Below are 13,827 nucleotides of genomic sequence, written 5' to 3'. Positions count from 1 at the left end.
TAAAATCTGTCCTCTGTCTTTCTCCCCACCTGAAAACTACCATTCTCTTGGTCATCTCATATAAGGGGGCTGCTATATCAGCAAAGTGTCTGCTGAAGCATCTGTAATAGGAACAAAGCCCAAGAAAGCTGCGTACTTCATGTACCGAGGTGAGCTCTGGCCATTCCCGTATAGCTTTAATCTTGGCTAGATCCATTCGAATCCCTTCCTTGGAAATAATGTGTCCAAGATAATTCGAATCCCTTACTCCTTTTTATGGAACCACGGCATACCCGAAATAGTGTCATAATGCTTGAGAGGTAAAACATAAAACTCTTCATGGTCCACATAGTCTTGTACATGAATTCTGAGCTTTACAATCAAAGGTGTGACTTTGATAGGATCCCCTTCAAAAACATGCTCTACATCCAAAGATAATCCCAATTCTTCCGTCTTAATTCCTAGCCTCAAAGCTAGATCTTCAGAGATGAAATTATTGGTGGCTCCTGGATCAAAAAGAATTAAAGCATTGTGATCTCTTACTTTACTCCATGCGAGGCAAAGCTCTCAGTTCTATGGTTCTGCCCAACATATCGAGGACTCCTCCCGCCACAGGCTTTGGCGGTTCTCTTGGCGTTTTTTGCTCCCTTGGACCCGCAGGCATTACGGGGCACTAAGCAGCCATATGCCATTCTTTTCCACAATGGAAACACTTACCTTCCTTTCAGAAGGCTTCAAACTGTTCTAGAGTAAACTTTGACTTCCCTTTCAAAGGCTTGAATGGACCCCTCAACTTCTGAGGCTGAAATCTCTTTGAACAGGCCTGCTGGGCTCTGAAATCGACTCCTCCTCAACTGCTACTGGTCTAACTTCTATAGCTTCCGCATCAAATCTCGCAGCTTCGTCTTCTTTGGATCAATGCTTACTTGAGTTCATATGTTGGAAAGCAATCCCACTCGATACTTCCGAAGCTTCGTCTTTTCTGAAATTTCTTTGAAGGGCATGATCTGAAGATAAGCTGTCCAAAACTTTTGATTATATGTCTCGATGGCGTCAGAGGCCGCCATGCACACACTTTCCTAGGCTGTATGAACATCATCAAAGAAATTCTTGGGCAATAAATGCTCATAAAATTGCTTCTTAAAGTCTTTCCATGTCTTTGAAGCCTCTTCTGCAACTAGAAGAGCTCCCCACCAAGCACTGGCACTATTTGTCAAGTGAAGACTTACAATCTTTAACTTAGACTTTTCGCGATAGTGCCCCATTTTGGAGGCTATATCAAACTAACGAATGAACTACAAAGCATTTTCAGTGGCTCCATACTTTCCATTAAAGGTAGTAACTTGATCGACTTACCACCTTCCTTGAAGTCTCTGCTTCGAGATCTGGATCTCCTTCTTCTGTACTTATGACGAGAGCGTCCCAAGGATACAAAGAAGATGAGCAAGAAGCAGAGGAAGAAGAAGAAGAAAAACTAGAGGAAGATGGGCTTGAGCTGGGAGATCTCCTTCCATGCTTTCGGCCTCGAATCCTGTGAGGTTGCAAGCTCCTCCCTCTTTTTCTTGAAGTATGACACCTTTGGTGTGATCAGAACTCCGAGAGCACTTCCTTGAAGAATGTGAATGCTTAGAAAGGCCTTTTGATGGAGAAGTGAGAGAAAGCTCTTGATCTTCCTTTTCTTTTAGCAATGTTGAAACTTGCTTGGTCATCATCTCCTCGAATACGCGCTGAGATCGAGGCTTTCGCTTTAAAAATTGAAACTCCCTGATCTTTTCTTTCACAAATTCTTCGCTAAGATCGTCTTCAAATCCCTTAGAATGCTTCTTACTGGATTGTCTAGAAGCTGAACTGCGCCTCTTGGTAGCTGAACTCCCATGCTCCGTTAGAGATGGGAAATTGAACCCATCGAATCAACTTGATTGGGCCTAAGGCAATCAACTGCAAAGCCCCTACTCCATTCAAGGAGATATACGCTTATGGGTGAAGATGAGAGTCCGAAGCACGATGAAGTATGGGTGGGTGCGGCCCTTGGTTGTATGGTTCAACCACTAGTCCAGCTTATGTTCCAAAATAGCAATTTCTGTTATCCCCCACAGTTCGCCTGCGTCTGCAAGCTCGCTGAGTGCCTTACGCCTGACGGATGTCATTGGGGTCTCCCGATTGACGGCGGATCCCGATATGCGCCTAGCAGATGGATGTCCTTACCAAGATGTCACCGAGGTCTCCCGACTGACGAATCCCGATATGCGCCTGACGGACAGAGGTCTTTGCCTAGGTCTCATAATATGCGCCTGACGGATCCCGATATGCGCCTCACAGATGTCTTTGCCAAGTCTTTGGACCATTGCTACCAAGGAAAGTAGCAAAACCACGCTCTGGTACCACTGAAACCCAAACCAAATGAAATCGTAAGTCACTTTGGCACCATGGGACAATTCGCAATCAACACGAACTCCTCTGGAGCAAGTCGTGATACCGGGGTAAGATGCTTAGCTCTAGAAATTCCATACACTCCTCAGGAAACGTGCTGAAGCTGTGGAAATCGAATTGCCAACAAGATAGAGTGCTGCGAGAGAAGGGTAAGGAGCAAAACACAACACTAGGGCCCAAAAATAAGGGCTGGACCCCCCAGGAGGTCTTTATTGCAATAGAATCAAGATTTATACTAAAATCAGTTTTAGGGGACTTTTCTTGGAAATTGTGCTGGAATTCTTGCTGATTTGGCCTTGTGGGGTCCTCCATAAAGTAGGCGCCCACATCTTGGTGCTTTTTGCCTTGGAGGACCTTATTTTTGCACTTTTTCCTTAATTGTAGGGCCTTTTTGTACTCCTCTTGGTCCTACACATTGCCACAAACAAGAAACCAACACTTTAACCCGTTAAAGGTTAGACTAATGCATGCATTCTAATTCTTGGACTATTTCTAGTCCCTTGTGGGCGTCCCCACAGTTCTCTTTTTACCAATGCAAAGCAAAAGTAAAAACAATAAAACTTATTCTTGGTTAACCAACGTCACCATTCTTTGACCAAAGTCAATTCTAATAAAGATTACTCTTTAGTTTCTTAGGAGAAGTCCCAAATGGTGACAACCAGACTCCACTCAGAGTATGATCATTTAGTTTTTCCAGCCAAACAACATGAACCTGCACACCCCAGGCAGACGGCGGAGCAAGGTAGAGTGAGAGACATGGCACAGGTTGAAGCACAAATCAAGCTTGGGAAGCTTCCCTCCATGCTCACCAGATTGGAAGCATACCCGACATGAGTGACAGTGGCACCCCTCCAACATAGGGGAACGGCTAGGAAACCACAGTGCACCACACACATTGATCATCACCAACGCCCTATCACAGGTGTTGTGCCACCGCAAACTTATGCACCATCGCACCTCCCAAAGGACATGACCTCTCTCCTAGCCTCTAGAGGATTAATGTAGTGATGCCATACCACAGATTTCCATCCTCTCCATGGGCTTCAGACATTTCTATGTACTCACTATTTTATGATCACGTTATATTTGTCCTGGGTGTAATGCCCACTTAGAGGCTCTACCGATTCAGCTCATTGTATCAGGTTCTATCAGTCTCATAGATATACCTTTGTAAGACTAGAATAAGTCCAATCATACAAATTTAGAGTTTTTGTTGTTTTAAAGATCAAAAATCTGCACAGAAAATAAAAGAGAAAATGAAAGAGAAGAAAAAAGAGGTAAACAAAAACTTTTATGAAAAACAAACAGAAGACATACTTAGCAAGCAAAGCAACACTTATGTCGTCATCAGTGCCCAAGCATAAGCAGCTATACTGGGTTTCTAAAGACCCTTTCGTCTTTTCAAAACCTCTAATATACTCTCTCTCTCTCTCTCTCTCTCTCTCTCTAATAATCTCTCTCCCTCCCACTAGCCTCCGTACAGCTTCTCCCGTACCATAGTGTCCGTATAGCTTCTTCGTCCGTACAGCCTCTCCCATCCGTACCACATCCGCACAGCCTCTCTATCCATACAACCGTACAACCTCTCCCGTCCATACCTCCATACATGTCCATACCTCCCGTCCGTACCTAGTCTAGTTCTAATCCTCCCTAACCCGGAGTTGGGCTAAATTCCCAACCCAACCCGCGGGTTAGGTTAAGCCAGGGGGTTCATCATACAACCAACTATGGACTGACCTAGCCTCTCCTCCAAGTCCCCCTCAACTCCCGCAACTCATTCAACATCCATCAAGACTCGGTACCCTATAGTTGCAGCATGACACCCTCTCCTTATGCACGGAATTACCAACAAGAAGGCTCAAAACGACCCATCCTCAAGCAGCAGGATCAGATTTTTTATCTGCATGAGAGAGCTACGATTGGAGCTGGCAGAAGTAAAGGCCCGACTTCACATCCTGGAAGGGCCTGGTAAGCAGGCAGTAATTGATGAGGCTGTAAAATCTTGTAAGGATTTCCCCCCTACTCCACAGCTAGTGTCTACAGTCAAAGATCTCGTTCACACTGAAGTACAAACTGCTAAGAAGGAAGTGATTGTGGAAGTGGACAACAAAGCAAGTAAGTCTGATATCCAAGCAGAGATTAAAGAACACGAAGCTAGACGTGATAATGCGCTGAAGATTAGAATAGGAGGGCTCCCAGAAGATTGGTACAAAGAGGAGGACACATATAGTGAAATATTGACAAAGATCAAATCAAGCTTGCCCAACATTGAATGGGTGAATGATGATGAGCAGGATGATGACGATGACTCCAGGCCAGCTTCTATCTTGCACTATAGAGAGGTCATGCAATCCTTGCACTGAAGTCAAAAGATATGCGGATCAAGCTTCTCCAACAATCTTACAAGCTGAAGGGCACCAAAGTATGGATAGCAGAAGAGCTTACACAAACTCAACTCAAGATTAAGGCAACTGAATTAGCTAAAGTCAGGGCTGCCAGAAAAGATGGAAAATGGGCAGTTTACCGTGAAGGCGTAGCACTAATCAGAGAGTTTAAATCAAAACCAAAATACTCTCAGTCTTAAAATGATGTATGGCTGTTTACTCTTCCAGAATATCATGTAGGTACTCTAAATAATTAGGGTTTCTTTTTGCACTCCTTGGGAGCTGCCATGTGCCCTCCCTAAAGCAGATGTACTAGAAGGTTTCTTCCTGTCCCCTAGACCTTTTGATCTCCAGTGGACGTTAATAGACTTTCTTTCTTCTTTCTTTCTCTTCCCTTCAATTTCAAATTTATTCTAGTTTTCTGAGGATATCTCCCAATTTCTTTTGTTGTAGGTATTCTTGTGGATGAATAATTTCATAGAACAAATCTCAACATGTATTTCCATAAATAGCTTGCCGTTTATAGTATTTCAAAGTGCCAGGTTCATCAACCACAACTAAGTTTGTCACAATCAACTCAGTTACCTTAACTCCACATGAATACACCCAATTCTGTTCCACACCAAACTTTCATGGCCTTTCGGAGTGAAGCAGCTTCTTCTTGCCAATATAACATTCTTAAACACTTCAAAGTTGAGCGGACACTTTCAGTGCATCTTTGCACAAATTTTCGCTTACCCTTCTTCTTGTCACCTCCATTAAGCCAACATCAGAAATTTCTGAGATTTGGATTACAGAACGGTCCAGCTGGATTGCTTTGCGCATCTCCTCATGCACAAGTGTTTCATGTTCTGAACAACAAAAGTACAACAGCCAATCTCATTATAAGATATCATTTATCATTTAAGATAGCATCAAAAAGAAGGCATTCAGTCTAGAACTAGGGACCAACCTTCTCTTTAAAGTAACGTGCCCCTAGAATGATTTAGTAAATGTAAAAGGTCGTTTTCCCTCATTTCAGTATCAGATACAACAAGCCCATAATGGCCAAAATTGAGTAAAACTGGATAAAAATAAAGAGAGACCGAAAATTCCAAAGACTTGTTCTTTAGAACTGAAGTTCCAAAACAAGCAAAAGATCAATATTGTTCCAAGGGCCGCGATGTCTTCCTAGATCCAAACCTCCAACAGATAGAGATATACCTTGCCATGCAGTTATGTTATCTACAAACAATTATGCTATTGAAACTCTAATGTAATATTAAGTTTGTAAAATATTGCATTTATTACTATAGTGGAGCTTTAGTTAGTTGCCACCCGTCAATTTGTATTCAGTTTTCATCATTATGCAATACATAGGGGGGTCATGTGAGTTCACTGATGTATGTTGCCATGAGTGGTCAAGCATGTTATTACTAGACCACTGAGTCTTTGTAAATCCATGCATGATAAGCCTCTGAGCCATGCTTGGTGAGCCTAAACTAGTGAGCAAAATAGCAGAGTAGCAAAACATCAATATAATATCAGGTGCTCAGAGCTAACGCTCCTAGAGAGAAAGAAAGAAAGAAAAAAAATTTACTAGAGTCTTCGGAAGACCGATGGGTCTATGAGACTGAAAGAAAACCTGATACAAATCATACTAAGGGTGGAGCTACTGAAACGAGCATCATCACCCGTGCTGAACCCTAAGTCTAATCATATATAATCAAATACATCTCGATGTAACAATGAAAAGAAAAGAAAAGGACTGGAGCAGAGGAGAATCCTCCGTATGTCATGTCACCCTGGCTGGTGCATAGCCGGTGATGGGACGCTGGCGCCCGTCAAGGGGTGCCGTGCGTCTCGGTCTCTTGGACAAGGCTCGACACAAGACCAGAGCCACCGTGACTCCCATGGGACGTATCCCGGGTCTAAACAATGACGGGAGGTCCCCCAGAGTGATCTGTGTCCCCCCTCGATGTCTCGTGTGTCGTGCTGCAGTCGTCGAATCTTTTGTACCATGCTCACTAGCCTCTGAGCTATGCTTACTTGCCTCTGAGATTGTTTTCGAACCGTGTACTAGTTGAGTCCTGACTCCTTATAGCCTACGTCATCATGGCTATTGAAGGAGTCTCACATACCTTCCACTCTGACTCCGTAGGGGGGAATGTTGGATATACGGAGTTTTAAGTGTCAATCTAGGGGTTTATGTGAGTATAAGTGAGGTTTAGTCATTTTAGGGTTTACCCAAACCCTATTTTGTTAGGGTTAGGGTTAGGGTTCAGCAACGCTAACCTATAAAAGTCAGTTTGTATTCTGTTTTCATCATTATGCAATACATGGATTTCATTTGTGTGCTCTCTTGCTTTCCCCCTTGAAACCATATTTCTAACACAAGTCAGACAAAGCCCTTGTTTTCCATGGAATGGATGGCACTCTTGAAGCATGCAAGATAACAAGGAAAGAAGAAGGCCATGTAAACTCCCAACAAAGATTTGACGGCTTTTTAGCTCAGCACAATAGCTCTTTTAAAGAACCCCCAAAAACAAATATACCTTTGTAAGACTAGAATAAGTCCAATCATACAAATTTAGAATAAGTCCAATCATACAAAAATCTACACAGAAAATAAAAGAGAAGAAAACATGAGGTAAACAAAAACTTTTATGAAAAACAAAAGGAAGACATACTTTTAAAGAACCCCCAAAAACAAACCCAAAAGAAAAAGTGAAGCAAACTCACCAGGATCGTCCATATCGATAAAGTCTATGACAATTATACCACCAATATCTCTTAAACGTAACTCTACTGCAATCTGCAGATATCAACAGATGAGAGACAACTCAGGAGAGACTGTTGATTGCTTTGATAAACTTTTCGCCTACTGGACATCCGCAAAGTCACACAACTACCTGTCGTGCAGCAGCCAGGTTTGCTTCAAGGATAGCATCAGATTTCATGCTCTTTCCAAGCATTCCAGCACCACCATTTACATCTATGGAAACTAAAGCTTCAGTCTCCTCTATCACCAAATAAGCACCATTGTGTAGCTGTACCCTGTTTTACATAATACAATAGGGAGCAATCAAAACTTTTTTTATGTGCAGGACTTCTCCTCTTGAGAGATTATTCAAAATTTTAGAACTTATTCGAGCAGAATAATCTACAACGATGCTTTAGCAGATTGTGCAGATCATACTCAATGAGACAGTAAACCCCAAAACTTCTCAACAAGAGCTATAACACGTGAGATGTTTTTCTCAATCTTGAACCACAAAATTACAGATTGGCAGTCTTATAGGAAAGAAGTAAACACAGACGTTAAGGACCACTCTCCATCTGGAAAAGCACATATTATCAACTAGGGTGTTTGTTTTCTCATGCATTGCATGATGGAGCTTTGATCTTGGCGTTTCTTTCATACTTAATAGAAGTCTTTCTACAGGGGAAAAAAAGGTGGATATTATAAGTCTTAACATGGCTTAAACAAAAGCAAGCAGGGCAGACGATGCACACAAGACTTCGATCATTCTCAATAACAAGTGCTTTCGACAAATGGAAAAGCTGTAAATGCTAGATCCAATCTCTGCGCGCCCCCCCCCCCCCCCCCCCCCCCGAAAAAGAAGTGATCCATGATCTTCAAAATCTGTTGTGATAAATGCTACACACAACCAACTTCTTCCTTCATGATTAACGCCCATGAGATGATTAAGCCATGTGCAGAAAATCTAACTGCATTAACAAAAGACTAAAGACCCAAACATGTACCCCAGTTCCACATCATACTGCTCCATCCAAGTTTACTCCATGCTTGCGCATGAATCTACATCCACCTAAGTACCTTAGCAGAACTTGAGGCATCTTATGAAATTGGAAGCCACATGCACAGGGTGCCTTGCCTAAGCCAGACTAGAGGCAGCCCCTCTTTTAACAGAAATCCCTATCTCTACTTTTCTATTGCCTGTACCATTCGTTATTTGCCAGCAGGTTTTGCGCACAATTGTAGCATTTGAGACAATTTGTTCATTTTCTTTGGAAGCCCTCTGAATTTGCTCCCAAGTCAGAACACGACATTGTGGTCACATAGTTCAGTTATGGGTAGCACCACCTAGAACCTTGATTTCATCAGCAACGAAGGCTTTGTGTGGAAGCTATGGAGCAGAAAACGAGGCAAGGAAGCCAAAATCGAGCTGTGTAGGTTATTGCGGCAACACAAGAGTGCAAGAAGAAGTACAACTGAAGTGAAGGAACATCACTTTGCGGGATAACCCTAGAACCCTAGGTTGGTCAACCCATGCAGAAAAATTAAGTTATAAGGATTGACTTTATCTAAGTGAACTAATAGTGTACAAAGTGAGCTGATAGTCCACACTAGCCCACTCACTAGCCTGTGTGGCCATACCAGGGGCTATAACTATCAAACCCCCCTCTCACTTATGGGTGAAATACTCTGGAAACGTCTCAGAGATACCAAGAGCTGATGCCATGTTTGGACCTATTCATTGAAAAGGTTATAAGAACCTACGGAAATACAGGGATGGCAGAATCACGTAACTAATGGGTCATGTGTAAAGCTTGTCAAAAAGCTTCAAACCTGCATTGTGGAAGCGCCTTGAAGAAGATATCTGCCACGTTGTCTTGTATCAAAACATAAGACAAGTAAATATATGCTAGTGACAGTTTCTCCCTAACAGAGGGATAATCAACCTCACTGTGCTTAGTACGCGCATGAAACGCTGGATTAAAGCACTTTGACTGTCACAGTAGATAGTGGTTGGACATGTCTAGCAAACATCGAGATCTGTTGTAGGCAGATACATTCCACTGTGGCCGTAAAATCTGCCTTGTACTCAGCTTAGCAAATGTAGGCTACTTTTTGTTGAACCAAAATATGCATGAAGCTCCAAGCATAAAACAGCTGCCATTGTATGACACCCTTATGTCATAGCATCCAGCCCAACTTTCACTGCCTCTGAAAGCATGCAAGATAAGTGAAGAAAGGTGGCCATAGAAAGAAAGAAAGAAAAGAAAGAAAGAAAGTTTATTAAAGTCTTCGGAAGACCGATGGGTCTATGAGACTGTGAAAATCCTGATACAACGAGCTGTGGTAGTGGAGCTACTAAACGAGCATCCATACCAATGCAAAAAGCAAAAAAGCAGAATGGCAATACTAAGTCCTAAGTACAACATAGTCATGTAGATGGTCGACTATATATCAATCTCAGCATCATCATCAATATCATCATCATCCCCAGCAACAGCAAGATATCAGGATGGATGAGGCAGTGGAGGCATGAAGTCGGCAATAGAGTGCTATCGGCTACTCAAAGGTGCGGTCCTGGCACGTCTCCTGGTCGTAGCTCTACGTCTAACCAGGGCTATTGTGACCCCCATTGGTCGGGCTCCGACTCTAAACAAGGAGGGGATGTCTCCAAGTGTGATCTGTATGTCGACCCTCTGTCTGAGCTGTCGGGTCACGAGCTCTGGGTCACGGTCATGTCGAGGCCTCGTCTCGTTGGGGTCCATGTGATCTAGCTGAAAGAACTCCGTGATAGAGCTCTGAGAGGGATCAACCGAGGAAGAAGTCTGCTCCTGTCTCCGTGCTCGGAGTATCCTCTCGTGGTGTCTAAGTGCCTCATGAATGAAACCTGCCAAACACCGCTGGTCTGGGTAGCAGAGGAAACGGGCTAAAATCCCATAACTATCCCTGAAGAGGCAGTGAAAACGTCCTCGGATCTCATAGTACACAGGACACCTGAAGATGAAATGCTCCTCTATCTCAACCTCCTGTATGTCACATAGTGTGCTCCCTGGGTAGTCGCTCTGCTCTGCCGCTCTCGATGCGAAGTCTGTGTGAAGAGACCCGGAACTGCCCAAGAGAGATCCTCATCGAGTGGGGTAGGTGAATCTGTGTGTATCCTGGTGGGTCAATGAAACCCTCCGCTGTGATATGTAAGAAGTGATCTCTGTAGAAGCTAAGCTTCACTGGGAGTTCACTCGGTTCCAACCAGGTCCGAAAAGTGTGTAGCTGTAGTAGATCCTCACGGATAACCTGGTTGACCTCGTGTGATAAGAGGGGAGAGAACGGAGCATCCATGCTATACTGGAAGGGAGGTAGTCTATCCATGTGGAGCCCCAGTCGCTCAAACCATCTCTCTGTACGTGCATACCAGCACCTCTGATCTCCTGCTGCAAGTGCCATAGAAGAGGATAGAGCTATCCATGGTAGCCTGCAAGTGCCATAGAAGAGAAGGACCAAACCTTGAGTGCCTCTCAAGTTCGGAAGACACCCTTCATAGCATGCCAATGCTGCGTACCGGGACTATGCATGAATCTGCTCAGCTAGAAAATAGCATAAGAAAGATTTGGCCATGTGTGACACAAATATATCAGGCATCCAACAGCTTGCTGATAGAGAGTGGCATCAAAAAGGCTCAACACAATCATCCATGGAGAAACGAAAAATCACACTTAAAAGTGTAGAAATTGGTTTGCAATCCTCAAACTCAAATCTGTGTAGGAGCTACCCAATGTACTTGGATCGACTTATCATAATACCACTCAACATGAGCAAATTGAATGCCAAGATAATCATGGAGCTGGCTCAAATCTGTCATAGCAAAATGACTGCTGCATATTAGCCTTAAAGGGTGCAATATGCTGAGTGGAAGGTCCAATCAAGAGCATATTATGTACTAAAACCAGAATCAGCAAGTCAGCATCACTCATGCAGACTGAGAGAGTGCTCTCTCTAGAGTTATTCTGAAAACCAGGGCTCATAAGATGTGTATGCAAATCTCGATGAAGGAAAGTGGTTTGGATGTCAAGCTGATGCACTTGCCAATAATAATGGGCTGCTATGGCCATGACGCATCTAATGGTCATAATGCATCACATGGGTGCAAAAGTTTCCTCAAAATCAATTCCATGCTGCAGAGCATAGCCTTTTGCAACATTGCCATCATCCTTCCTTTTGAGTTTCTAAACCCACTTAGTACCTATAGCATGCTTGCCTCAAGGCAAGTCAACACAACTCCCAAGTGCCATTCTAATGTATTCAATCTATGTCCCCACGCTGTAAATACTCCAAGTCGAAATACAAACTTGACCTCTTATTTGACCATAGTCAAAAGGTTCTTCACTTATTTTAATTATGGTCAAAGAGTTAGTTTGTCCAAGCATTGACTTCAGTCAACGACACTTGACTCCAGTCAAGTAGGCCTAATTTCAGTCAGGGAAACTTGGTTTAGGCCAAGAGGGTTGACTAGGGTTAAGTATTTTGACCTTGGTCAAATTTCTTAACTATGGTTAAAGAGGGTTGACCACAACCAACCAGAGTACGCTTTATTTTGTACGCACTGGTTTACTTGGTAGGGACGCCCACAAAGACTAGGACTGGTTTAGAGATTTCTATTTGCATGCAACAGCTAACAATTAATGGGTACCATGGTTGTGTGCTACAATTAATTGTTGTGGGTACAAGAGAATGGAAAATTGCCCTACTTTTAATGCGCTAAGGGTGCTTACGAAGAAGAGACTACATTAGCATGTGACCAAGGGCTTGGAAGGCTCTATACCTGCCAATTCAATTGGCATGTAATTAGTGGACTTTAGGAATCCTACACGTGGCAATTACAACGTTAAGACGTCATCTCTCAGGCAGCTGAAACCTTCCTACTCTGTAATTTTCATTTGAAAATAAAGAATCCTACAGGGGTCCCAGCCCATGTTGCTTCTGGGCCCTTGTACTGTGCAAAGAGAAGAGAAGAAGAAGAAGAAGAAGAATATATTATCGTCCTCTGAAGACCAAAAATCGGCCTATGGGACCTGAGCAATACAAAATCCTCGTACACAAAGACTCCTCCCTTGGAGGGGAGGGTATTAAGAGAAACTACCTTTATGTCTCTAGTGAGTTCCTGTGCTTGAAAAGCTTATAGACAAACGTTCCTAAAGCTGGGGGTGACCCGCTATGTAGCATATCAGCCAGTCTGTTATGTCCCTCGAGAAGAGAGCTAAATGCTTTCCGGATGTGAGTATAGTAAGGGCATATCATTACCATGTGTTCTTCAGTTTCTGCCATTCCCTGGTCACATAATTGGCATATTCTCCTCTCTTTTGGCATATCTTTCCATCCTCCTATTTCAATCTGCAGCTGGTGTGATCGGGTGCGAAGTGAGGCCAAAGCTCTTCGCTTATGTATTGCCATAGGTGTGCAAATGTACTTCTGCGTGGCTGTTTCTCTTCCTGTATAAGTAGCCCAATATTCGGGGTTGATAAATGTACGGTAGTACTCAAACTTATCTCTGTTTTCAGCTGTTTGCCATTTCCTGTGGAGTGCATTCAGCAGGTCATGATGAAAGGCATCCTCATCTACCTCCTCTGGAGAGTAGTCCAAGTACCTCTCTACCTCCCATTTTTGGAACCATTTTTTTAAATCTAGTGCCCATCCAGATGCCAAAATCTTACCCTTATTCGTCTTTTGGGACTTTTGACTTTCTACCCATGCCCTCTTTGGCAGCCTTTCATTATTCATGCGCTTGACCTTTGTGATGTATCTGAGTACTCTCTTCAAGGCATGCAACTCTATGGGTATGCATCCTGTCTCTAGGAGTAGGAGAGAGTAGGGTGTGGTAGCCTTGATGCCAAGGTGTCTTCTAATGAAAGAGAGAGAGAGAGAGAGAGAGAGAGAGAGAGAGAGATATTAACGTTCGCAGGAGGCCTAGCAGGCCTATAGGACAAGGTACGGAATCAAGTAACTCATACAGACCACTGTGGACCGAGGCAAAGGGCTCACTAAGGCCCTTGCTGAGTAATGCTATACTAGTACAAAATAGCAAAAAAGTAGCAAAATAGCATGAGGGTGGCATGAAAATATCAAGTACTCAGAGCTAGAGTCCCAAGTGCATGAACCAGCTCCACGTATCCAAGCTCCATGGTGGCTCTCTAATGAGATGCAAAGAGCTCACGTATCTGCATTTGTCGCGCAGTCTCCCGTCATGGTGGAGGGCATGGTCTCCTCGATCTCTGGATCCAATGGGCTATGTCAAGGGTGACG

General features: G+C 43.4%; 1 protein-coding gene across 1 annotated transcript in view; it reads right to left on the bottom strand.

The window, feature by feature from the left end:
* LOC147896457 (ribonuclease E/G-like protein, chloroplastic) overlaps positions 1-13,827 on the bottom strand; it is a 94,432-nt gene that overhangs the window by 31,963 nt on the left and 48,642 nt on the right. The window contains exons 6-8 of the mRNA XM_087381283.1: positions 7,685-7,829; positions 7,515-7,587; positions 5,532-5,644 (exon numbers count right to left, since the gene is read on the bottom strand). Coding sequence (XP_087237409.1) covers positions 5,532-5,644; positions 7,515-7,587; positions 7,685-7,829 — 331 coding nt within the window. The remainder of the gene's footprint in view (positions 1-5,531; positions 5,645-7,514; positions 7,588-7,684; positions 7,830-13,827) is intronic.

Source organism: Dipteris shenzhenensis, chromosome 11, assembly GCF_047967505.1.
Source record: "Dipteris shenzhenensis isolate YYH24624 ecotype China chromosome 11, Dip_SZ_1.0, whole genome shotgun sequence".
In the NCBI taxonomy this organism is placed as follows: Eukaryota; Viridiplantae; Streptophyta; class Polypodiopsida; order Gleicheniales; family Dipteridaceae; genus Dipteris; species Dipteris shenzhenensis.
Note: the sequence above shows the minus strand (reverse complement) of the source record. Positions and strands in the feature narration are given on the sequence as shown.